The 27,953-nt window shown below is 34.8% G+C and overlaps 2 protein-coding genes and 2 long non-coding RNA genes across 5 annotated transcripts; 3 read left to right on the plus strand and 1 right to left on the minus strand.

Moving 5' to 3' along the window:
- Positions 1–218: 218 nt before the first annotated feature.
- Positions 219–12,450, plus strand: LOC127873131 (uncharacterized). Its single transcript, XM_052416772.1, has 2 exons — positions 219–1,195; positions 11,729–12,450. Exons 1-2 carry the CDS (start codon positions 231–233, stop codon positions 11,742–11,744), a joined length of 981 nt encoding a protein of 326 aa, XP_052272732.1. The 5' UTR covers positions 219–230; the 3' UTR covers positions 11,745–12,450.
- On the minus strand, positions 9,285–21,234 carry LOC127873132 (uncharacterized). Of its 2 annotated transcripts, XM_052416773.1 has the most exons (7): positions 21,084–21,234; positions 18,573–18,856; positions 17,785–17,941; positions 15,349–15,519; positions 14,239–14,357; positions 13,540–13,654; positions 9,285–9,998 (listed from the first exon to the last, which is right to left on the minus strand). In XM_052416773.1, exons 2-7 carry the CDS (start codon positions 18,842–18,844, stop codon positions 9,918–9,920), a joined length of 915 nt encoding a protein of 304 aa, XP_052272733.1. In that variant the 5' UTR covers positions 18,845–18,856; positions 21,084–21,234; the 3' UTR covers positions 9,285–9,917. The 2 variants fall into 2 exon arrangements, with proteins under 2 accessions (XP_052272733.1, XP_052272734.1); XM_052416774.1 differs by lacking the exon at positions 18,573–18,856 and having other exon boundaries at positions 21,084–21,233.
- Positions 17,806–19,482, plus strand: LOC127873135 (uncharacterized). Its single transcript, XR_008045993.1, has 2 exons — positions 17,806–17,935; positions 19,333–19,482. It is a non-coding gene; the product is annotated as an uncharacterized LOC127873135 (long non-coding RNA).
- Positions 21,235–21,323: 89 nt separating the features above from the next.
- Positions 21,324–23,533, plus strand: LOC127873133 (uncharacterized). Its single transcript, XR_008045992.1, has 2 exons — positions 21,324–21,472; positions 21,912–23,533. It is a non-coding gene; the product is annotated as an uncharacterized LOC127873133 (long non-coding RNA).
- The last annotated feature ends 4,420 nt before the right edge of the window (positions 23,534–27,953 follow it).

Here is a 27,953-nt window from a genome sequence, read left to right on the forward strand (position 1 = left end):
ATAACGTTTACACAAACGCGATATTATCCCAACCATTGCCATCCAGTATGCTTATGCATGCCTCAAAGGTCATTTCAAATTTTAAGAACGCGCTTGAAAACACAAGAAGTAACGGTGTTATATCCGATACCAATATAACGGACTGCATTGAAAGCAAAAGCTTCAGACACGATCAGATTGAAGAACATCTGCCACACAGCATGGTCTGGGTTGTGAAACTGGGATGCCACATGTTGGCGGCCAGGTGGGAGGGCCAGTTTATAGTAGGCGTGAACCCGGTCCAGAAGATTCTGTCATTTAGTATATTCCAATTTGAACCGAACTTCTCGCCGGAAGCAACCAAATGTTTGCATCATGCGAAGCTCACTAAAGACCTTGCTAACGATATCATACAGAACATGGAGCAGTTTGAGGTATCCAGGCAACTGAGATGTGATGTTAACCTAACAAAAGTTAAACAGTTGTACTTGTACAGACCAAGCGCAGTTTCGGACATAGGTTGTTTGGTTTTGGAAACCACCGAAAAGCCAACTTTCTTTCAGAAATGGCTTCATACAAGTGCTGAAGATAAAAACAAGTGGCACAAGCGGAAAGACTTCTTTTCCAAATATAAAACCGTCGGCAACGATTTAATATGTATAGGAGGTCTAATGTCTGAGTTGAATGAACTTGCCGCTTTGCTTCTCGCCAGTGATCACGACATGGAGGCGCTGTATGAATCAGGCTTACATCAGACGTTCAGGTTTGACTATAACACGCAGTGGACAGTGATTCCATCGGCAAATGAATCTCAAAATGGAGATGTGGTTTCCAAACGCATTGGAGTCAGAAAAAACACTCGAAACCTCGGAAGTAACGTTCAAAAGCTACGAAAAGAGATTGTGGCGGTGTTGGTCAACCATAACATCGCTGCTGTAGAACATTCCGACTATGACACGCACAGCAAGGACGTCATTGGTGATAAGGACTGTTTGAATAATGAGATCTCATTGGGTATCCGCGTGGACGACGGTGTATGTCCGTGTCTTCAGGACTTCGTAAACTTCTCGTGTGACAGTGCAATCGAACTTAACGCCACTCTTGAAAAAGAGCTCCAGCCGAGAGCTTTTGGTTTCTACGAGAAGGATTTTGACATGTCAAGAGTGCCTGGCGCAGATATAGATAGGTTGAAAATAGGGGAATTGATATCTAACAGGTGTAGTGAAGTCGTCTTTTACTCGTTTTGTAACCGTGAAATCGGTCAAATTGGATATGATAAACATTGCAGAAGATGCCGGCAATGTCGCACGATGCAATTCTGGCATTGCGACACGTGCGACATTTGCACGAATACGCGTTCGGTATGTGAATTTTGTGGGCATTTAAGACACGATCAAAATCAGTGCATTATAAAACCGTTATCTGTATTTAGATCCCAAGTGATGACCAATGGCGTCGTATCGACAGACGACATTAAAAAGCAATGGCTGGACTCACTTAGCCGACCCGACGATGACGTGTTGATCTTTGACCTTCCTTACCTGGATGATAATAGCGTTGAGACGGTGGAATACAATTCTCAAAACGCAATGGTTGATCAGTTAGGGTTACTCAACCCGGTGGGTTTTTTGCTCGGGCAGGCAAATGCGGAGTGCAGAAAACATCGTCGCTGTAAAGGTGGGCAACTTCTGGATATAGTGCCTAGCAGTAGAAAAGGGGGACAACTCAATGAATCAGGATGTACTGTGCAGTGACCACAATATAAGAGCATCGCTCTATGAAAAAGGGGCTTAATGCATGTGCGTAAAGTGTCCTCTCAGATTAGCCCGTGCAGTCCACACAGTGTAATTAGGGACGACTCTCTCCGACTATATTGAATGTACGTCAAGAAGAGACTCCCTTTAAACAGAAATTCCATAAAAAGGGGAATGTATCGTTCATGATAAGCCTGTGTAGACTGCATAGGCGTATCTCAGACGACTCTTAACGCATATGCTATAAGCCCTGTTAGAGTAGAAAGCGGCTCAATTATAATGTTTAAGGTTTTGAATCTATTTCGAATATGCACTAAACATAAATTTATATTATGGTGGATACTTCTGCGTACACATGCTTCATTATTTATCTTTTAAGTAACACCACATTTTTCAGTATCTATGGTCCCTAAAGTAGGGTCAGTCGCCGTCATGTACATCAGGGAATTAAGCATTGTATCCAATTCGTACGAAAATACTCACATGTTAGATGTGCTATGTGCCATGCACACTTTGTTTCTGCTAGTTAATTATTTATAATTTTCATACAACCATTGCTAAGGAAAAATATTCATAATTGTCTTACCCTTTCCCACTTGGATACATATTATGACGTCTTTGTAGTCCCTTAGGAAGTTACATTTAATTGAAGACCTTTCTTACAAGATTGAAGTTTTAAAAGCTTAATTTCCAGCCCGAACATACTGATGAGCAGCAAACAGCATAAAACCTGAACAGACAGCGAGTAACTCGCAGGCTGTTCTGGTTTTATGCTGGTTTCAAGCCATTTTCACTTTGCTTCTTATGGGGGAAAGCGTACAGTAAACCAAACAATTGGATAATCTTTTTTTCGGTACAGTTATTCAAGCTTTTAATACCGGTATTAATGGTAATTATTACAAATTAAGTTAAAATGTTGACATTGAAAGCATTGTTTGTTAGCATTTTCACGATTTTATTAGTTTTATTACAGCTTATGACGTTATGTAGTAAATCTTGTTATTGAAGTTGTTATGGTGTTCTTTGACAGTATCACATACATCTCCAACAATAAGTGTGACTTTTTATAAAACTGTGAGATTGAATAATGAATGAACTGTGCTAAAGTTTGCAATTTATCATTAACTCTGCAAGCATATTTAACATTTACAACTGTATATATTAAAGAAAATATTAATATTTTTACAGATTTGTGCTATTCACTTAGTTATTGTTACGTTTTGAATTTAAGAATATTTATTGTTGCACTGACCTCATAAAAAGTGTACAATAATGCTAAAGTAAGATGTTTGTGTAATCCATAAAATACCATAAGTTCCATAATTTTTTACGCGACCTTCTGTAAGCTTTTTTTGTTTATTGATAGCAATTTTAATTAAATGTATGGATCTAATAAATACTTTCTTCTTTAAACATTACCATTTTTGTGTAATTTTGCCAAACTGCAAATAAATCCCTTTAAGACAAAAAACATAAGTAAATGTTTACTAGCTTCACAAACAGAAATGTGACAAGGAATTTCCTGGGTTAAACAATAACCATAAACTTACACCAAATACATTTGCTACATAAAATGTCTGACGTGTACATGAATGAGCCAGATCGGGAAAGAAATTTTATTAACTTTATATTGTTATGAAGTTTTGCATTAGGAGAACTTGCAGTAAGTGCAGGTCAGTTAGACTATTTTCCTATGGGATATAGGTTTGTTAACTGCTTGTGGTTATCTTTGTTAATCAGAAATCATTTAAAAATACATAAATATTTCATGCTTAACAGTTAAAGCTCCATTCTGTTAATGTTTATTTATATTATACATGTACACTAAATGGATGTTCCTTAAGGTCAGCTAGCGCCACGGTACTATGTTTGATATCATTACATAATTATGCAGTATGCTTATTTTAACCTAACTTGTAATTTTTAAATGTTTAAAATTACATTTTAAATTTTTAGGTAAGGTTTTAGTTAAATATTTACGTCTTTTGTTAAAAAAAATTTTTTGATTCATTTTGTTTACTGGATTGTTATAACTAATTTTTAATTATTTATTTTTATTGTTTTTTATGGTCATTAAAAACATGAAAGGACACAAGCTTATCTTATATTGTATGTGCTTTTGTTGTAAAATATGTTTGTTTTAACTCCCTTGAGCTTGTTTTTAATTAAATAAAAAACACATTATAAGAGCATATTTATATGAACTGTTACAACAATAAATGGGACATATTTTGCATTTTTTCCACTTTATAACACAAGTTTAACTGTTTCATCGTCGGTTTCCAATCCTATCATGCCATAAGAAATCACTGTAAGAAAAACAATATCACATACATGTAAGTACAATGTACATCAACATAGACAAATATTCCTATGGCATACACAGTGATGGTTCACAATGACATTAACAGAACATTTATAAAAGGAAATATACAATTACTTGTTTGAAAAGAATATATATAAACTAGATTTTTTATTGTGTTGCTGTTGTTACAGTACATGAACTGTGTTGTTAAGTTTTACTTGTTACAGATGTCCTCAAAGGGACACAAGTATCAGTGCTATATGAGGACAACATGAATTATTATCAAACCTTAAATGTTTATTGTTTAGGTCAATTAATGCAGAAGATGACGCAAACCAATATTGAGCAAAAATTATTCTGATTTGGAAAATGCATATGAATAAATCACATATAAACTGAATTGTAAGTACTGTTAAATATATTAGAAAGGAAAACCCCATGAAAAGATAATTGGTGATCATTATGTCTAGTAATATATATGGACCCTGCACTGTTAAAGTGGTTTTATGCTTGTGTGTAAAGTGCCATTCCAGATTAGCCTGTGCAGTCCGCACAGGATAATCAGGGCTGACACTTTCTGTTACTAGGTGGAAAGTGTCGTCCCTGATTCTTCACAGGCTAATCTGGGACGACACTTTACGCACATGCATTAAACCCATTTTTCACCGAGCACGGCCCATATGTTTTCCTCGCCATCATGAAAGGAAAGGAAATTGTTTTATTGTGGTTATTTGGCTTATTATTACTTTGGTTTATTTTGCGATGGTACCCACAAAGCTTTTCTATTCAAAAAATTTATATAAATGTTACTTAAATAATGAAATTTTTCTGATAAAATTATCCATGAAATCAATCAATATTGGTTATAACTTAAAAAATAAAACCTATGCAATATATTATAGTGTGTATAAGTATCATGTAAAAAACAATGCATAAACTAACTTTTTACATAACTACAAAAACTCAATATTAGTTTTAATTTAACAAAAAAAAAATCAAATCCCAAATGTAAAAAGCGTTTTATTGGTCAATAATCTAAGTTTGAGATTGAGAAAATTCGTAGTAGTGGGAACAAGCACTTTTATGGATTTATTAAATATACTATGATGTTTTTCTGGATACTTGTTAATAGGGAGCCTGTTGTACATAATGTATTTAAGTAATTGTTAACAGGGAGCCCTGTTGTACATAATTAATGTATGCTTACATTTATGTATGTATATATGTGTTTATCACATCTATATTTTCTGGATTAAGTAACTAAAAGCAGAAATGTGCTTATTATATATTATATATATGTATCTCAGATCATCTAAGTTAGTATATTATACATTATGTATGTATATAGACCATTATGATTGTAACAGATAAATTTGTGTTGGATTTTATCTTTTCTTATAAGAATTGTTATATGCATTTGTAATTGTTTTCCGATCAGTTTTAATGACTAACACAAATGTTTATAAATATACAGATATATAAAATTATAAAAAGTCATTACTTTCAAACGACCCTTTAATATTAATAATGTACATTTTATTGTTATGTATTATTTTTAAAATCTTCGTCTTTGTTAGCACAAATCTGTCATCGCTTATTGTTTGTTTTAAGTGAAAGTAAAGTACAAGTACTAGAATATTCAAAACGCAGAATGAAACTGTTTAATAAGGGTATTAAAACATACAAGTATTTCTGACCCAAGATTATTTTATTGGGTTTGTCAGATTGTTTTCTGTGGTTATGTTGATCAATAATGAAATTACTTTTGTTGTTAAACAAAGCATTTTATTATTTAATTTCTTCCATATAATGTTTTGAAAATTGTTTTCATTTTTAGCTCATCTATTTTTTGAAAAAAAATTATGAGCTATTGTCATCACCTTGGCGTCGGCATCTGCGTCGGCGTCCGGTTAAGTTTTGCGTTTAGGTCCACTTTTCTCAGAAAGTATCAATGCTATTGCATTCAAACTTGGTACACTTACTTACTATCATGAGGGGACTTGGCAGGCAAAGTTAGATAACTCTGGCGTGCATTTTGACAGAATTATGTGCCCTTTTTATACTTAGAAAATTGAAAATTTTGGTTAAGTTTTGTGTTTAGGTCCATTTTATTCCTTAAGTATCAAAGCTATTGCTTTCATACTTGCAACACTTACTAACTATCATAAGGGGACTGTGCAGGCAAAGTAATGTAACTCTGACTGGCATTTTGACAGAATTATGTGCCCTTTTTATACTTAGAAAATTGAAAATTTGGTTATGTTTTGTGTTTAGGTCCACTTTATTCCTACAGTATCAAAGCTATTGCTTTCATACTTGCAACAATTATTAACTATCGTAAGGGGACTGTGCAGGCAAAGTTATGAAACTCTGACTGGCATTTGGACGGAATTATGGGCCCTTTATACTTAGAAAATTGAAAGTTTGGTTAAAGTTTTGTGTTTTGGTCCACTTTACCCCTAAAGTATCATAGATATTGCTTTCATACTTGGAACACTCGCAAACTACCATAAGGGTACAGTAAAAGGACAAGTTGCATAACTCTGGATGTCATTTTTACGGAATTATGGCCCTTTTTTGACTTAGTAACTTTGAATATATGGTTAAATTTGTGTTTCGATCCACTTTACTTCTTAAGTATCAAGGCTTTTGCTTTCAAACTTCAAATACTTTCATGCTATCATGAGGTTACTGTACCATGCAAGTTGAATTTTATCTTGACCTTTGAATGACCTTGACTCTCAAGGTAAAATTATTAAATTTTGCTAAAATTGCCATAACTTCTTGATTTATGATTAGATTTGATTGATACTTTGACAAAACTACTCTTACCTGACATACCACAATAGACTCCACCCAAACCATCGCCCGTGCCCCCCCCCCCTTCCCCCCCCCCCTAAATCCCCCCCCTTATTTTTTTTTTTTTTTAACATCATCTCACAAATGACCACCACACCCTCACACTATACCCCCCCCCCCACCCCACCCCCTCCCCAAATTTTTTTTTCAAACGGTTAAAAAACAAAACTATTTATTTTGATTATTTTATGTTTGAAATACCGTCCAACCATCGCACCCAAGAATCCCCCCCACCCCCCCTCCCGAATCCCCCCCCCCTAATTTTTTTTTTTTTTTTTTTTAAGATCATCTCACAAATTACCACAACACCCTCACACTATACCCCCCCCACCTCACCCCCCCTTTTTTTTTGAAACGGTTAAAAAACACAAATATTTATTTTTATTATTTTATGTTTGAAATACCGTCCAACCATCGCACCCAAGAATCCCCACCCCCACCCTCCCCATCCCCCCCCCATTTTTTTTTTCCCTTTTTTTCGCATTTTTGGAAGATAATGTAATAAATGTCCACAACCCCACACAATGCACCCCTCTTCACTCCACCCCTCCCTCCTTTGTGATTGAAAATGAGAGTCCCTTCACCTTTAAAAAGAAAATAGATGAGCGGTCTGCACCCGCAAGGCGGTGCTCTTGTTAGAATCTTCATTTACATGATTAATAATAAAAAACCAAACGGTATCTACCTACCATATTGTGTGGTCATGTGAACTAAAATAGATCTATTTGTTTAGCCTAAATGCAGTACTCATCAGCGATTTCAACCACATTGATCAGAACTTGTCATATACACCTGGGGTTGTAATTTAGAAGCTATTTGTGTTGAACTCCAATCGCTGTTTTTACAAATGTATGACCTCATATATCACTTAATCTCTGTCTACTTTTCACTGGAGAATAAATGACTTGAAAAACTTCTGAATGTTAATTAATGTATTGTACATAACACATTTAAGTCAGGCAAATATCTTACAGCTGAATTTAAGTTGTCCGTGCTCTATAAAAAGGTGGTTTACTGCATGTGTGTAAAGTGTTGTTCCATATAAGCATGTGCAGTCTGCACAGGCTAATCAGGGACGACACTTTCCGCCTAAACTGGATTTTTGCTAAGAAGAGACTTTCTTTAAAAAAAAACAACAACGTTACAGCGGAAAGCAGACTGCACAGGCTTATCTTGGACAAAACTTTACACACATGCATTAAACCCCCTTTTCACACAGCACAGCCCAAAAAGACAGTGTTGACTTAGTTTTCCTCTGGAATGGTTTTCATGGAAGTACGAGTTGAAATGTTTGTTAGAAATATAGATGAATTCAATGAAGGAAATTCGTATTTACCATGAACAATTAAATTATTAAGAAAATAAGAAAATAGTAAGAAATAGCCATAAATTTGAATTATGTGTTTTCAAATAACAGTTTTATATTGTATAAATACAGAAAAAATGCGCTGTGCTCTGTGAAAAAGGGGTTTAATGCATGTGTGTAGTGTCATCCCAGATTAGCCTGTGCAGTCTGCACAGGCTAATCAGGGTCGACACTTTCCGCTTTAATATTATTTCTCGTTTCAAGAAAGTCTCTTCTAAGCAAAAATCAAGTTTAGGTGGAAAGTGTCGTCCCTAACAGCACAGGCTACTCTGGGACGACACTTTATGCACATGCATTAAACCCCCATTTTACAGAGCACAGCCCAAATAGAAAATACAAAAACAAGCAAGATGCTTAAAGGGACCTTTTCACAGTTTTTGGCATGTTTTGAAGTCGTCATTAAATGCATTCTATTGATAAATGTAAACATTTGCTCTAACAAGCTCCGGTAAAAAATCAAGAATAAAATTTAAAAAAGAAAAAAAGTAACCCTCAACAGGGCTCGAACCACTGACCCCTGGAGTCTTAGGAGTAAAAAGTCTAACATTTTACCCCTCGACCATCCTTCCGCACACAATGAAGAGGTATATTACACTATATATATAAACAATCCTCGAAGTTTCACAAAATTTAACGACAACAACAAGACTCTCCAAATTATTAAATCGTTTCGCGTTGCAACGCTTTCTAATTTTCAGGTTTTTAAATCGTCAAAAGATGCATATAATGGCTATATTAGACCATGGTTAATGTTCAGTTTTGCTGTTTCCTCACAAATATCATAACTAAATCGAAAATTTGCGAATCTGAAACAACTTTTTCAATTTTTTGTCAATTTACAAAAACGTGAAAAGGCCCCTTTAAACTCATTTTTCTATAAATTGACAGTGTCAACATCAGTTGAAGAGACTATAATCCCTTCATATATAAAAAATATACACTATCACATTACATGACATATTTGACTCCTTTTTTTTGCAGCAAACATATCTTGTTAAATTTTTAACACAACAATAAAAAGTTAAATTACATGTACATAAGAAAAAACTTCATGTAAATCAATCTAAAAGTAAACAAAACGTAAGATACCTTACAACTCATTCAAGTTTCCATAAAATTGCACAAATATGTATTGCATATAAATTACCCCCCTCCCCCTTAAACAAACAAGAGCAAATAAATGCTTGCTATATGAGATGATGAAACCAATTCCATTGGAGTTGTTTTTTTCTATCTCTATAGATATAATCATACCATTTAACTTTTGGCACTCAACATATTGTCTGCTTGCTTTGCATTTCAAGGCACTGTTTTAGGCTTGCCAATATTTTCTGAGACATTTACTCAGTCAACATTATGGTAACTGATAAGCCTAATTCATGGGAAAATTGGGCTTAATGCATATGCGTTAAGTGTCCTCCCAGATAAGCCCGTGCAGTCCGCACAGGCCAATCATGGACAACACTTTCCGCCTACAATGGATTTTTATTTAGAAAAGACCTCCTGTAAGCGAAAAAATTGCAAAGAGAATAACGCTGTCCTTGATTAGCCTGTGCGGACTGCAACACTTCATGCACATGCATTAAGCCCTGTTTTCCCAAAAGGAGGCTTTAAAGGTTTTGGAAGTCCTGAGCACTCCTTAACGTTCCCTTCATCAGGTGACTTTCTCAAGTTCAGGGGCCAGCTTGAAGGCCTTCCTGTACATCTCAGCTGCCTGCAAACACTCTCCCCCGTTCTGTAACCATAGCAACATACCATCTTAAACCAGTTTGTTTAGGATGTTGTAGCTTTCAGTAAAAGACCAAATTAGGGCAGATGAGTGAATATAATTTGATTTATGCCTTATACTGAAATATTGGACCAAGTTATTCTTATCAGCCTTTTTCTGGTCATTTTGGAAAAAAATGCAATTTGCCAAAGGTGATTTTTTCGCAAAAATTCCACTGATTTGGGAAATAAATTTATGAGGACTCAAAAAATAATTAAAATTACCAGAACAACATCATAACAAGAGGCCCATGAGGGCCTGAATCGCTCTACTGCTATAAACACTGTGCAAGTTTGGAAAGAATAAGATGGAAACTGTGTACTTATTTCTCCGATACTGCTCATATTCAATAGCGTTCAAGTCCTCATTGATATAAAGATGCTGTGCAAATTTGGAAATAATTGGATGAAAACTGTGGAATTAATTGTGTAAACAAGCGGGATTTCAAAATTTTCTCATATTCAAGGGGAAGTCATTCTGGACTTATTGCTTCGATATTGCTCTTTTTAAACAAGAGCTGTCAGAGGACAGCGCGCTCAACTATCGGAGTGCTTGACAGTATAACGTAAGCCATCATGGGGAAATTGTTCGTATTGAATAATTTATTAGACCATCTTTCAAAAATAAAAAAAGGAATTTTTTTTTTTTATTTGGGGATGGGGTAGGGGGGGGGGTTGAGAGGGGGTATAATGTGGGGTGTGGTCATTTATTAGATGATTTTTCAAAGATAAAAAAAGGAAAAAAAAAAATTGGGGTGGGGGTGGGCAGGGATTCTGGGTTTGGGCGTGGGGTATTGTTTGGTTGGAATCCATTGTGGTAAGTGTTGTTTTGTCAAAGTATTAATAAAATCTGATAAAGAAGTTATGGCAATGTAACTAAAGTAATATGCATATTGTAAATGGAAAAAGGGCCATAATTCCTACAAAATGCTTGATTCAGTTGTCTGCTCTTGTTTATAGATTGGGGTCATGTTGGTAAAGAAGTTTGCAAAATATGAAAGCAATATGTCAAGGGACTGTGCAAGTTAACCAAGAATTGGATGAAAATTATGGAGTTTATCACATAAAAAAACTGAATTTTCATTTTTTTCTCAAACTCAAGGGAAGATAAGTGCCGAAACCTTTTTTGGCTTTTCTTCTCACATTTAACATTTTAGGAGGAGTGTACATTTGGTTGCCAGTTGTAAAGTTAAACGAAGAAAGGATACAACAACAGACACTTGCTACATCCGAAAGTTCTAATGAAGAACTGAAGAGTTAGAGATATTATATTTTCGATATCAGGTATTGAGAGATCTCACTTAAATTTGGATTGAACGCACTGCATAAAAAAGCTCTGAAGATTACAAGTTTCCGTGTCTCTTGCTTTATGTGCATAGAACCTGTCAAAACAAAAAGGTCAATTGTGTAGTGTCCTTCAGCAGCATTCTGTTTTAAATTTTCTGCCTCCGTTGCACAAAACCTTGACTTCAGAACATTTCAGAAATGCCTTCACATTTTCATAAACATAGCTCTTTATAGTACAATAATTTGTTGCATTGGCATGTTTTAGTAGATAATACGTATGGTATCAATATTTATTTTGACCTTGCAAGAAATGAAGTAATTTATCATTGGTGTACTTTGTTGGCTTCTGTAAAATGTGATCAGGTGTTAGTTTTGTTAGAACAATATTGTTTTACAGTATTTTCATTTCAGCACCAGAGGCAAGTAAAGCTCATCATAGCTTAGGGCACTCAACAACCACAGCGCAAAAGAATGCCAAACATTAATAGGAATTTCGTGTTAGGCATGGGACTCTTTATTTTTGGTTCCTACCAGCTTCGTAAACGCTGGTCCAGTACCTGGATGGACAACATGGAAATTGAAGTGAGCAGTTACACACAGAGGCAGAAGCTCTTGAAGGATAAAAATACAGAAGAACTGGCAGATTAACTTCTCATCTTTCCTCTCCTGTGTGTGTTAATGAATTATTGATAAAATTTAGTCACTTGCATACTAAGGCATGCTTGTTTATGTAATAGAATGAGGAAAACTAAACAAAAAAGAAAAACTTGATTAGGACTAACATTCATCATACAAATGATACAATTTTGAAACTGTTTTCTGCATTTTAAAATTGTGCTTTTCAGAACATGGTATTTTAATTTTGATAAGCTTAATTACATGTAATTGTTACTTAAGTTAACTTAAAAATTATGATGTAACATGTATATTGCCATTTTTTTCTTATAACTCCTGATATGATGAAAAAGGTATAATGAAAACTGTGGAATTAATTGTGTAAACAAGCGGGATTTCAAAATTTTCTCATATTCAAGGGGAAGTCATTCTGGACTTATTGCTTCGATATTGCTCTTTTTAAACAAGAGCTGTCAGAGGACAGCGCGCTCAACTATTGGAGTGCTTGACAGTATAACATAAGCCATCATGGGGAAATTGTTCGTATTGAATAATTTATTAGACCATCTTTCAAAAATAAAAAAAGGAATTTTTTTTTTTTTATTTGGGGATGGGGTGGGGGGGGGGGGTTGAGAGGGGGTATAATGTGGGGTGTGGTCATTTATTAGATGATCTTTCAAAAATAAAAAAAGGAAAAAAAAAATTTGGGGTGGGGGTGGGCAGGGATTCTGGGTTGGGGCGTGGGGTATTGTTTGGTTGGAATCCATTGTGGTAAGTGTTGTTTTGTCAAAGTATTAATAAAATCTGATAAAGAAGTTATGGCAATGTAACTAAAGTAATATGCATATTGTAAATGGAAAAAGGGCCATAATTCCTACAAAATGCTTGATTCAGTTGTCTGCTCTTGTTTATAGATTGGGGTCATGTTGGTAAAGAAGTTTGCAAAATATGAAAGCAATATGTCAAGGGACTGTGCAAGTTAACCAAGAATTGGATGAAAATTATGGAGTTTATCACATAAAAAAACTGATTTTTCATTTTTTTCTCAAATTCAAGGGAAGATAATTCTGGACTTATAACTCCGATATTGCTCATTTTCAATAGGGTTCTACTCACCATTCAGATTAAGACACTGTGCAAGTTGGGAAATAATTGGATGAAAACTGTGGAGTTTATTGCGTTCATATCACTATTTTCTCAAATTCAAGGGGAGATAATTCTGGACTTTTTACTCTGTTGTAACCCATTTTCAATAGGGTTTGAGCCCTCATTAATATAAAGACACTGAACAAGTTTGAAAAGAATCGGATGAAAACTGTGGACTTATCGCGTAAACAAGAAAAAGTGTTATGCACGCACGGACAACGGAAACCACACCATGACACCGGCCAGTAGAGCTAAAAATCATCATAGTCATAAAATAAAATTGAGTTATAATAATCTTAAATTACTTCCCCCCCCCCCCCCCCCCCGAAAAAAAAAAGATTAAAAAAAATTTGGATTATTTTTAAATTGGTCTTTCCCTTTGAAATGGGTCCCTTAAAAGGATTCGTAGATACTGCTTTAAAAAAGCCTGCAAATAATACACCCCACTCTACCGCCCTCACCTCTAGTGTCTCTGCCCGTTGCAGAAGGCCCACGGCAATCACAAAGTCCTCACTGAGATTTTGGTCCACATTTTTGTACATTACATCCGTCCGCAGGATGTACTTCTGTCCAGACCTGACAACAGCATGCATAATGATACACAAATGAGCCGCGTTCTGAGAAAACTGGGTTTAATGAATGTGCTTAAAGTGTCATCCCAGATTAGCCTGTGCAGTCCGCAAAAGCTAATCAGGGACTACACTTTCCGCCTAAACTTGATTTTTGGTAAGGAGGGACTTCCTTGAAACTAAAAATACCATAAAAGGGGAAAGTGTCTTCCCTGATTAGCCTGTGCAGACTGCACAGGCTAATCTGGGATAACACTTTACGCACATGCTTTATGCCCAGTTTTCTCAAAACGTGTCTCAAATGATGGCTGCTCAGTGAATGTAGTTCAGGAACCATCAATTTATTTTGTAGTTAGTAATAGTGAAAATAGTATGTCATATATTTATAAAGATTTGCCAATTGTATACATAACAAGATACGAGTCCATAGAACAAGAATTCTCCCCAATAATCGAAATTGGTCAATCAATTTTTGAACGGATGATTATATTGAGGTAAATGACTGTTTCATCAAGCCAACAAGCCTTCAGTATTCAGCAACTGTTCATTGTTCCCAACGTGACTTACCAAAAACTAAATTTTAAGACCTACTTGAGTTGTTCCCCCTCATGCAGTCTAAAGTGATTGAAGATGATGGCTAGACCAGCTTCAGGCTTGATGGAGCACAAGATATTCGTTTCCTCCGCACAATATTTTCCTGTGCTCTCATCCTAGAAATTATAATTAATCAATTAAATTCATTCAAGCATACAATTAAGAAATTTGAACAATTCTATTGTTAAATGCATACTATGAATGTGTGAAACCCATTTTATGAGCTGCACACTGGAAAAACAGGGCTTATTGCATGGGTGTAATTTGTGTCCCATATTAGCCTGCGCAATTCACACAAGGTAATCAGGGACACAACTATCTGCCCTTGACCGAATTTTTATTCAGGAAAAACTTCCTTTAAACAAAGAATTCCATAAAAGCAGACAGTGTCGTCCCAGATTAGCCTGTGCAGTCTGGGACTACACTTAATGTACATGCATTAAGACCTGTTTTCCCAAAGCGAGGCTCATATATTTTTATCTAGTTTACATAAAAATGGCTTGATAACAGCAGACAGGGAGTGAAGACCCAGTATTACCAAATTACAATATAGTAATTCAGTAATCTAGAGTAAAAGCACTTTTTATAAAATAGAGATGCAAACAGAGGTTAAGGCTTATATCAACTGTCACTGTAGCGTCATCATCACAATCTACACAATGTAAATGGATTGGCTCTGTGAAAAGGGGTTTTTGTTCATGTGCGAAAAGTGTCAGTCCAGATTAGCCTGTGCAGTCCACACAGGCTTATCAGGGACTACTATTTCAGCTTAAACGATATTTTTCTTTTGAACAAAGTCTCTTTTTATACAAAATCCAGTTTAGATGGAAAGTGTCGTCCCTGATTAGCCTGTGTGGACTGCACAGGCTAATCTGGGGCGACACTTAACGCACATGCATTGAACCCCCTTTTCACAGAACAGGGCCCAAATATTGTTATAAATAAAAGATCTGCCTTGTGAGTTGAATGTTGTATCCCTTGATAATATGAATACAATATCATCTTCGATTCATCAAACACCAAGTACAGTATTTAAGTATTAAATCTTAATGGACTTTTTAAAACTTTGGATTTTCCACATAATCAACAGACTTGGGCACAAATAACCTTGTATAACTGCTGTCTGTCATCCACAAAGTTTGTGGCACCTCCTTCAAAGCCACCGTTGAGATACACCATGAAGGTCTTCAGTGACCGCTCGTTTGCTGACCGATCAAAGTGACCATCAAAATGTGGGGCAAAGTGACCACCAGGTAGGTATCTGCAGAGCCTGAATATCTGAGGACAAGATGAATATTAGCTGCATTCTGGGAAAACTGGGCTTAATGAATGCTCATAAAGTGTCATCCCAGATTGTCCTGTGCAGTCTTCACAGGCTAATCATGGAATATTGCTTTCCACTTCTATGGAATTTTTCATTTAAAGGGGTGTCTCTTCTTAAACAAAAACCAGTGTAGCGGAACATGTCAACCTTGATTAGCCTGTGTGGACTTCACAGACTAATCTGGAACAAACATTTATGCTCATTTTGCAATAAGACCCCTTTTCCCAGAGGGAGGCCTATTCTATTGATACATACATGCCTAGGGTCTTATACATACATGCCTAGGGTCTTATACATACATGCCTAGGGTCTTATACAAAAAGCTTGAAAGGATGATCTAAAGCAAAAATGCTGTACAACTTAATTATAATAGTAAAAGTCACATCCTCATCTTAAAAACGCAGTAGACAGGACATTTAAAGGAACTTTCTAAAGACACATAGATTGCTTTTAATCTTAGATTTCATAAGGAGCTGTTAGGATATACTCCTCATAAAACTACTCCAACTTTACACGTACATAACTATGGTTTAGATTAAAATGATAGTATATTTCAAGTTTGAGCATAAATCAAAAGCTATGTTAGCGTTTCCGATCGCCAAAATCGCCAAAGGCGATTGAATCTTTCAGCCGGCGATTAAAGTTTAAAATGTGAATGAAAATGGCGATTGCAAAATACCCTGATATTTCTCTATAAGTATATAATATTCCCTACTTTTAAAGAGAACTCGGTACCGATTTCCACATGTAATCGCCATAAAAGCTCCAGGTGGTAATAGATAGTCCACTGATAAGAGATAACCGGATGCCCTTATCGTATATTCAAGCCACATAACACAGTCATGTATGCTGACAGATGCATCACGGGAAATTTTCGGGTAACTTTCCAGTCGCCAAACTGTGATATTTAACGTCCAATCAGTTACGAGAATGTTTATGCAGGCGGAGTTATATAGCGAGTATTATTTTTGATTGACGTCGGTCACAGAGTAAGCATTCATCGCAGGTTTATTAACAATGAATCACAGTTGTAGCACTAATATGTGATATAAAACCGGTAAATAAAGCAGTACATTAAAGGAGGTTTCGGGCATCATCATCACACCTATTTACCGTACTGTAAACAACCATTAATTAAGAGAAGTTAATTGCAATTGGTGAGCAGTGTAAATTTACTTACGGCGAGTAAGTTGTGAAAAACAAAACCCGTTAATAATTTGATGCGGTAACAAATTAAATCCAGTGCATGTATATTTTATCAGGTCTATTTGTAGAACTGATTTACACCGTTTTTCTACAGCCACATGATAATAATTATTCACTATGCATTAATACCGGTATGCCATGTAGAACCCGTGTTATAAGAAAGAGCGCGAAATAATTGCTGTCGTCTGCAATGCCAAGTTCTACGCATGCAAAGCATGCTTTTTTAAAAACAGACGATGTGTAACTAAAAATAGCCTAGCCGCTCAGTACATGGAGTATTTAAGACTTACAAATTTACCGGTACGTTTGAATAAATTATATATTGCAACTATGAAAAAATATGTCAATTCAAGAATACATTGAGTTAAATGTATTTTTCAAGAATCAAGAAGCACCAGACTACGGCAAAAATTATTGGGAGAAGGGGGGGGGGGCGAATAGGAGTTACGCAAGACCCACCCAATCAAAGACCGGGGCAAATCTGAAAGATCTTACATTGTATACAGTTTATGCCAGTGCATGAAAATAAATATAAATGGAAATAAAAAAAATGAAATTATTTGATTTCACGTAACAAATAATTTATTTAAATGTGTCTTCATTGATAATTTAATACAGTCATTATTGATACCTATAGATTCATGATAATGAGTGGTTCATTGAGCAAATAAGGTTATAATGTGGGTCGTCATCGTAGTGCTGAAATTTGGCTACTAATTTTTTTTCCTTACCGCCAACCTAGAAAAGTAGTTAATTCATCCAATTAAAACTTTCTATATATAATTCATATCCACAAATACATACTTTAGGAGTTGATTTTATGTAATTTAATCTTGAGGAGCTAAATCTAATGGTTTTGTCATTCAACCAAAATATGTGTCAATACAATTTGTAACATCAATTGTACAACAATGGAAGGCTATACAGTTGGCAAAATATATGTACAGTTAACTCTTACCAAGAATGAGGGATGATGATGATGACGATATGACCATAAAGATTGAATTCATTACATTGTTGAGGCAGACAGGTGTCCAAGTTCCTTTCATCAACATGGGAGAGCCGTGTATGTGCTGTATATGGGGATCACCTTCTATGTCTATGTCTGTGACATGGTCCTTGATCCTCAACCAAAGGGCATCAGCAAGACTCTGGCTTTGTAAGGTAATCCTGCAAAACAAAAGGATGATTTTTCAAACTTAATTAATATATAACACGGTAATGCTGTAATTATGCTTTTGCCTTATCTATGTTGCAAGGTCAAAAGAAGGAAAATGACATTAACAAAACGTGAGCAATCTAAATGATTGTGCTCATTTTTGTATAAGCTGTCCATGCAGGATTTAAGTGAAACGTAGAGACACCTCAGACATTATTGGGCTGATTTTCAAGCCTCAATTGGGTCATATGCCAAATGGCAAAAAAAATCTTTTTCCATAAATCCAAGCTAAAATTCCCTATTGATGGTTTCACTTCTAGATTTCTTAAAGTAGGTGTTCATTGTATAAATAAAGACATTTGAAGTTGATATAACCTGTTAGATGATTTATTTCTATTCAGAATTTTCTATTTTATGTTTCCTAGTTTATGAAAGTTCAATCTGTAATTAAAGTCATTATGGACCTTGTTAGTTCCGGATCAAAGCAATTAAATGAATTCAAATGTGCTTAATAAAACAATTGTACTTTTTCCAATTTGAAGTCTTAAGTGCCCAATTTTACAGGAAAAGGTCATATTCCAAAAATTGTGAAAAAAGAACTTCAAGTGGTTGCAACTAAACAAACATCATTTTGTAAGTTACCTCTTACAACTTCTGTAATCATCTTTAACACCTATGATGGTCTGAAATCCGATTTTCTCTCCATTTGCAATAATTTCCTCACACTCTTCCAGTGTAAATACATTCTGAAGAAGAAATCCTTCTTCACCAAAGTCTGATATCTCCTCTCTGGATACCTTTGGGATTTCCTTTCCAGCACAGAATATGTAGGTACTAACATCGGACTCATTGATTTCAATGTTACCCTCAAATGATGTGCCTTGTTCCAACCCGGGAACAAACGGTATACTCATGATGAAATCAATCTGCAGTGAAGTAGATTTGCAAATTCATGATTTTGGAAAATAACTTTTTTTTAATAACAAGCAAGTATTATCAGTCTCCGCAAGAGCTTGTCTGCCATTGGACAAAGCTTGTAAAACCCCACACAAAAATTCAGACCAAGAAACATTTTTTGTTGTTAATTTACCAGCATATTAAATTTGTACCAGTAACAGTTACCAGATCACCAGACCTTGTGGCCTGTTATGGTTTTGGGACTTTCATGGATACTGGTATATTATTATGATGGTATCATTAGAACTTATAGTAGAGATCTGGTCTATAATTTTACTGTCGCATCTACTAGTCAGTTTCACAGATCCATTCCCATAGCACAATGGTAAAAAAGTCCCGATGTGAAAACAATATTCCTATTGGCTTAATTTTACATTCAGTTTTTTGTTGCTATTTATCTATGGTAAATATTATTTCTACTGAATTCATTTTGCCAATATTACAGGTGATGGAGGTTTCGTCACAATGCAGTTTCGTCACACTGATATTATGAAGGAGGGCAGTGGATGTTTCGTCACACTGATATATTGTATAGAATAAAATGATATTGCAATTGAACATGATGTTGTTAATAAATATATATTGTATTGGGATATATGCTTCTTTATGTTATTTTTTAGTGTTATTGAGTTGAGTTTTGTAACAAATGATGGTTTTAATTGTATAATTATATTATTTAAATGATTTATGTTTGACTTAGGTTAAACAGCGTACTGTTTGTTATTATAATGAATTGTTATATTTTAGTAGTTGTAGTACCAGCTAAAACTGTAAAATTTTGTCAGTGTTATTTTATATTTAAATAGAAATATATTTACATGTAACAGGCAATAATTAATGTCCGATGATTTTAATAAATATGCTTTAAAAAGTAACTTTTTTGTCTTTACTGTTGATTTTATGCAAAAAATGTAACACTTGCATTACACTTTGCATATTATCCTTTTTTCTACCATAATATCAACTTTTTCTGTGCGCGTAATATATGAATAAAACACATATTTGTGGAGCACATGAAAACACGTCCACACCCTATCTACTACCAATCAACGATTATAAGATATTTCAACTATTGATTACTTGATAGTGCAAACATATAATTTATTAATTAGTGCATTGCAAACAATCAATTAGCGACACACGCCTTTAATTGGCAATTAAAGAAGTTGGCTTAAATTGGCAGCGTGGATTATACAAACTGTGTGTATTTATACATATAGAGTAAATAGCGTCTGTTAAACAAGAGTATATAATTGGGGAGTTGTTTCATTGCAACCACAAAATCCAATCATGGCTTCAGAATACGGTACGGCGAATCGAACAGATGATGCTACAGGCTGAAGAGGTACTAATAATAATTATTACTTACCTCATAATTATTTATGGTATAACTATACGCATTACTTCAATGGTCTTCTATTGTTAATAACATTATATATTATAAAAAATACAATAACTAAAATAACTAATATAATTAACAACATTGTTATTAGCATTTTTATTTCGCCTAACATAATTAACAATATTGTTCATAAACTTTGCTCAATATTTCAGGCTGGCATTGAAGAATCAATACGCGAGCCGAGCGTGCTGACTTAGGATTCTACATGCTCGTCCCCCTTCTACGACGTGAGGCGGCGACAGTGGACGATTCCGTTTATTTAGTAGATTTTTATGTTAATGTATTGTGTAATATTGTGTTGTATTTGAATAAATGGTTTTTGTGAATCATAATCAACATTGTATTATGTCATTTAATTGCATGTGTATACTAACTAAATACTTCAATTTATCGAATTTAACAGAAAAGAAAAACATGTTGATTGATAACAGAAGAAAGGTGTCAATCAAAGGTGCTAAAGTTTCCCGGTATTATTCACACCTATATATTACCTTTGTGACGAACCCTCTACCCGTTTTCTACATAGGGACCGTTAAGTAAAAATATTCTATTATACTACATATATATATATATATATATATATATATAGTATAATAGAGTATTTTTTACCTAACGATCCCTGTGGTTTTCTACAGTAAATTCAGTGTGACGAAACTGCAGTGTGACGAAACCTCCGTAAACCCAGTATTACACATCTACAACATTTTTATCAATTGAAACCTTTGCATTTATTCTAACAAACCTGATGTGATGTCCAAGTAGATAACGAACATTAAATGTATAATTAAATGTACCTGCAATTTGAAGGGAGTGACGGATTGCGAAACATTTGTGTAAAACTATTCTCTTTCGATTATTTGTTTATCTTAAGTTTCATTTCTCTTTGAAACATTTCCTAAACCCACACCTTACAGTACATTAGTTAGGATTTGTCTCACATCCGAATTTCGGATAGAATAGATATGAAAAAACGTTCCCTCTTCGCAAAATCCATTCGCTCACTTCAGCAAGTTCCGAAACCTTTTTTGGCTTTTCTCCTCACATTAAACGTTATAGGAGGAGTTTACATTTGGTTGCCAGCTGTAAAGTTAAACGAAGAAAGGATACAAAAACAGAAACTTGCTACATCCGAAAGTTCTAATGAAGAACTGAAGAGTTAGAGATAGTATATTTTCGATATCAGGTATTCAGAGATCTCACTTAATTTTGAAATGAACACACTGCATACAAAAAGCTCTGAATTATACAAGTTTCCGCGTCTCTTGCTTTATGTGCATGGAACCTATAAAAACGAAAAAGGTCTATTTTGTAATGTCCTTCAGCAGCATTTTGTTTAAGATTTTCTGCCCCATTGCACAAAACTGTGATTCCAGAACATTTAAGAAATTTCATCAGATTTTCATAAACATATCTCACATAGCTCTTTATACAATATTTTGTTGCATTGGCATGTTTTAATAGATAATATTTTTGGCATTATGTCACAGTATGGTATCAATATTTATTTTGACCTTGAAAGAAATGAAGTAATTTATCATTGGTGTTCTTTGTTGGCTGGTGTAAAATTTGATCATGTGTTAGTTTTGTTAAAACAATATTTTTTAACAATATTTTCATTTCAGCGCCAGAGGCAAGTGAAGCTCATCATAGCTTAGGGCACTCAACAACCAGTTACCATGGCCAAAAGAATGCCAAACATAAATAGGAATTTCGTGTTAGGCATGGGACTCTTTATTTTTGGTTCCTACCAGCTTCGAAAACGCTGGTCCAGTACCTGGATGGACAACATGGAAATTGAAGTGAGCAGTTACACCCAGAGGCAGAAGCTCAAGGATAAAAATACAGAAGAACTGGCAGATTAACTTCTCATCTTTCCTCTCCTGTGTGTGTTAATGAATTATTGATAAAATTTAGTGTCTAGCATACTGAGGTATGCTTGTTTATGTAATGGAATGAGGAAACTAAACAAAAAAGAAAAATACTTATTAGGACTAACATTCATCATATAAATGATACATTTTTGTCCCCTACCGGTTTCACCGGAGGGGACTTATGGTTTGCGCTCTGTCTGTCAGGCTGTCCGTCACATTTTTCTGGATCATGCAATAACTTAAAAAGTTCTTCATATTTTTTCATGAAACTTGAAACATGGATTGATGGCAATATGGACATTTTGCACGTCATTTCATTTTGTTCCTACATCAAAAATTCTGGTTGCTATGGCAACAAATATAATTAATAAAAAAAGTAATATGACAATGATGGAATTTCTGACAATGGTGGAGCCGATAGGGGACTTTTATTGCTTGGCAATAATCTTGTTGAAACTGTTTTATGCATTTTAAAATTGTGTTTTTCAGAACATGGTATTTATTTAACTAAGCTTAATTACATGTAATTGTTACTTAACTTAAGAATTATGATGTGACATGTATATTGCCATTTTTTTTGTAAAACTCCTGATATGATGTAAAAGGTATAATGTATAATTATGAATCTCCATGGAGGTCTGTTTGTCTCACTGTAGACACAAAGAAGTTCTCATACAATTTCCAACTTGCAATAGTCAAATTGGCTAGGACTCGTCCTTATAACATGTAGTTGTGCATGTGCAAAATTATATATCTTCTAAACCTTCATGTGTCATATTTGCTATGTAACATTGAATATTGACTTTCACAAAATCATGACCCTCGAGCCGAAATGGGCCATATTGAGAGAGTCTATTATAATTGTTTATATTGACTTAAATAATGTCCTTAGAGTTTAAATCTGGTCACTCCTTCTTTAAGTCCAATATTTGACTGTTAAAACTGTTTACGTTTTATTACATGCAGCATCGGGCGTATTTATCAATACTGTGACAAGGTCTAGTTACTTTAGCATATACTGTAAATGCATACTTACGGTGTTTTATCCCTTTCCCAATCTGAAGCAAAGTGAAAACGGCTATGAGCAAACAGCGTAAAACAAGGAAAAGCCTGCAAGTAACTCGCAGCCTGTTCAGGTTTTATGCTGTTTGCTGCTCATCAGTATCTAAGGGTTGGAAATGAAGCCTTTTAAACTTGAATTTAATAAGAAAGTTATTTAATTAAATTGAACTTCCTATGGGACTAAAAATGCATCAAAATATGTATCTTAGTGGTATAGGGTTTCCATGTCATTGATCATGTACATGATTGTTTGTGTTTATGATTTAGAATGCATGTTTAAGTTTACAAATAAATGTTTGTTATGAAATAAAGTCATATTTGTTCACTGATTTAATTGGATAGAGAATGATATGGAGACCTCAAAAGTTACAATTTTGATAAGTAAAGCAAATCATGATTAAATAGAGGATATTTGTGGATTCGGTGGATTATCTATTTCAATTCACTAGTGATCATAGAAAATGTATATTTTATATGATCATGAGTGAATTATAATTGATATTCCACTGAATCAAACAAATTTTCTTTTTCTTTTTTTTCACAGTTTATATAATTTGTTAAACAGTTTAACTAAAGAATTTCGCTGGGATAATGACGTAAAAAATTGACGTCATTTCACAGTAAACAGTGAAAATTATTGATAATTTTCACTGTTTGAAACAGTGAAATTATCAGTTTTAATTCACTGATATTTTTCTATAAACCACCGGAAAGCATAAAATAAATGAACCATACAGATCAACAGCTAATAATTGGAATACCACCATATCCGTATTCAAGGCAACTCTCTTATTGTCATGAACAAGACATTCATATGTCCAAACCAATAATACAATTTGTTGACAACATTGATAACCTTATACAGTGTAAGTGACGTCATCAAATACCCCAAGACTCAAAAAATATCTTAAGCTTTGCATTTATTTATGATAGCAGTTCTAATACAGAAAAGAGTAGTATTTGTACAGAAATTCTTGCTTAAGTGAAAAAGCAAACTAGAGATAATCATCCAATAAGTAAAAATTGGATATGTAATATTAAATTTAAGTCAATCATTCAACTTGGACAAAGTCACCTGAATGTCATCGCGCCTGAGATGAGATCTAAAATATGGAAATTCAGCTTTTTGTTACAAAGCTTTACTTTGTCCAGCATGAATGAAGTTTCCAGTAACTTAGTAGACGTGATAAGTGCGATGAGAAGCAATGTTGTAGGCAAGAATCTGACTTGTATGTCCAAAGTAAAGGTCATAATTCAAAGTCAAGTATATGAAACAGATTGACATTTGTAAGATCTACAAAAAACTTAATTGACAGTCATATCTTTGTGAAAATGGCCGTCTTCTGTAACTAAAATAGATATTATGCCCCAAAACATTTAATGACTTATAAATATGATTGGATAAACAAACTGTAGAACTTGAAGGGCGGAATCTACTGACAGACTGAAAAACAATCCATCTGCAATCTTAGACAATTGCAATAACATACATTGTATATTCATATCGCACTTAAATAAAAACCAATCAAGCAATTTTCATTCAAATTTTGTTTTCAAACATGTTTACATATATGAGCATTACTGGCTAACATTATTTTGTCTGATTTATAAGAAACCAAGTGTGAAAATCAGCAATAAAACTATCATAATATCATTGCAAAAACAATCTACAAACAAAAATTAACTATTAGATTTTAAAGGGACTTGTTCACAGATTTTTGCATGTTTCTAAGTTTTTCATTAAATGCGTTGAATTGATAAATGTAAAAATCTGAACAACAAAATCACCAGTATAAAACAAGAATAAAATTAACGAAAGCAAAAAGTTATCCCTCCTGGGCTCAAACCACTGACCCTTGGAATACAATTCCAGCACCGAAACCACTCTTGCTGCTATCCTGAGGGGCATATTTTATACTTTATATAAGCAATCCACTTATGGTCACTAAGTATAACAATAACAGAACTCTCCAAACTAGAGCTTTGTCACAGACCTGACAAAACCCCCACACGCCAAATTGACACAGAATATTTTGAATGTTGTCTTCACAAAACACAGTGCTCAAAACATGCTCAATGTTTAAAACGCACTAAGTAACCCCATAACCTAGTTTTTGACCTGGCATGGCCCATGTTCGGACTTGACATACACATCATCTAGATACAACTTCTTACCAAGTGTGGTGAAGATCGGATGAAAACTACTTTAACAAGCAAATTCGTTGAATTGATATCCCTCGCCAATATGTTTCTGGACACATAAGTGCTATATTTGACACTCAAAAAAGCATTTTTTCAAGATACAAAGGGCCATTACTCCGTTATTAAAAGATGGTGTACAATGCAATTTGGCATGAATCATCCTCTGATCCATATATATTCTCATCCAAGTTTCAATGAAATCTGCCATAACACTTCCAAGATATGGCTCCGGACACACAAAAAAATGCATTTTTTTCAAGATACAAAGGGCCATAACTCCGTTATTAACAGATGGTGTACAATGCCATTTGCGTGAATCATCCTCTTATCCATATATATACTCATACCAAGTTTCAATGAAATCCGCCAAAGCACTTCCGAGATATGGCTCCGGACGGACGGAAAGACGGACGGACGGACAACGCCAAAACAATATCCCTCCGCCTATAATGGAGGATAATTAGAGAGCAGACACCATGATGCATTTGTAAAACATACTGAGTGACCCCGTGACCAACCGGTAGTTTTTGATCTGGCATGGCACATGTCTGATCTTGGCCTTAAGATCATCTAGATAAAACTTCTGACCAAGTTTGGTAAAGATCGGATGAAAACTACTTGAATTAGAGAGCGGACACCATGCTGAATGTAAAAAAACGCACTAAGTGACTCATTGACTTAGTTTTCGGCCCGGCATGACCCATGTTTGAACTTGGCCTAGTCATCATCTAGATGCAACTTCTGACCAAGTTTGGTGAAGCTCAGATGAAAACTACTTGAATTACAGAGCAGACACCATGCTCAATGTTTAAAACGCACTAAGTGACCCCGTGATCTAGTTTTTGACCCTGCATTACCCATATTCGAACTTGACCTAGACATCATCAAGATACAGCATCTGACCAAGTTTGTTTAAGATCAGATGAAAACAACTTGAATTAGAGAGCGGACACTTAATACAGACCGACAGACAAGTTCACTCCTATATACCACCTTAAAAGGGCTTTTTCACAGATTTTGGCATGGATTGAAGCTCACTGTCTATCATCACCACCGGAAATAGATAACCAGCGAAGCGAAATTAAACATCACGCAAGAGGTAGTGCTCGTGAAAAGAATAAGTTTTACCATTTTTATCGCGAACGTTTTTAAAAAAACTGTGTGACAAATTAATAGTGGACATATCAAACTTATATCGTAAGTAGTTGGGAGTTCTTTATAAATACATTCGAGTGTTGAAAAAGATCAATCATCAGCTACCTGGTACCGAAAATAAAGTTAATTGGGACAGCTTTTTTCCTTTTGTCCGAGGAAAATATAATAATTTTGCCGAATTTTCCAATGGTGTGCAAATAGAATTATAGAAACTATCAGTTTTTGCCAGCTTCAGCCCCAAAATCAAGTTAGTATGCAAATGTTTGGCTAAAATATAAACTTCGTTGTGTACGGCGAATAGAACCTGACGTGTACGGCGTATAGCAAAATAAAATCAAATTGTGTACGGCAAATAGTTTTGAGTTTGTAAGGGAAAAAATATTAAAATCTTGCAAATACGTGACCATCTTGGTATAAAACAAATAAATTCCTTTATATTCTTTACGATGAGACCGTTTATGGCCAAAGAATACGTCTGATGCATTGTTGATATTTAAAAAAATGCTTTGTTTTACGGGCACCTACTACATAGAGAATAACAGGTTACTGCCCGATCTTTTTTTAATATATCAGGCAAGGTTTAGAATAATATATCGGCGAGGCTTGCCGAGCCGTTATTTTATTCGTGCCGAGCCTGATATATTACAAAAAGATCAGACACTAACCCGTTTTTCTGTTTATCATACCTCTACGTCCCCGATTTTTGAGAAATAATGACAAAATCGCTATAAACAGCAAAGGTTACCATTTTCAAACTCATCCAAGATATCATTGGGACATTTCTTCTGACCAAGTTTCATGAAGATCGGATCGGAAAATAAATGTGGCCTCTAGAGTGTTAACAAGGTTTTACTATAGCAATATAAGGAAAAATGCCCCGCCCTCTGGCGGCCATGTTTTTCAACCAAAGGGCATCATTTATGAACTTGTCCAAGATATTATTGGGATGAATCTTCTGACTAAGTTTCATGAAGATTGGACAATAAATATGGCCTCTAGAGTGTTAACAAGATTTTACTATAGCCATATCTAGCCATATAAGGAAAAATGCCCCGCCGCTTGGCAGCCATGTTTTTGAAGCGAATGTTACCATTTTCAAACTCATCCATGATATCATTAGGGACCAATCTTCTGAGAAAGTTTCATGAAGATCAGAATATAAATGTGGCCTCTAGAGTGTTAACAATGTTTTACTATAGTCATATAAGGAAAAATGCCCCGCCCCCTGGCAGCCATTTTTTTCAACCAACCGGCATCATTTTCGATCTCGTCCAAGATATTATTGGGATGAATCTTCTGACCAAGTTTCATGAAGATTGGACAATAAATGTGGCCTCTAGAGTGTTAACAATATTTTACTATAGCCATATATAG

The sequence above is a fragment of the Dreissena polymorpha genome, chromosome 3 (assembly GCF_020536995.1).
Source record: "Dreissena polymorpha isolate Duluth1 chromosome 3, UMN_Dpol_1.0, whole genome shotgun sequence".
NCBI classification, from domain to species: domain Eukaryota; kingdom Metazoa; phylum Mollusca; class Bivalvia; order Myida; family Dreissenidae; genus Dreissena; species Dreissena polymorpha.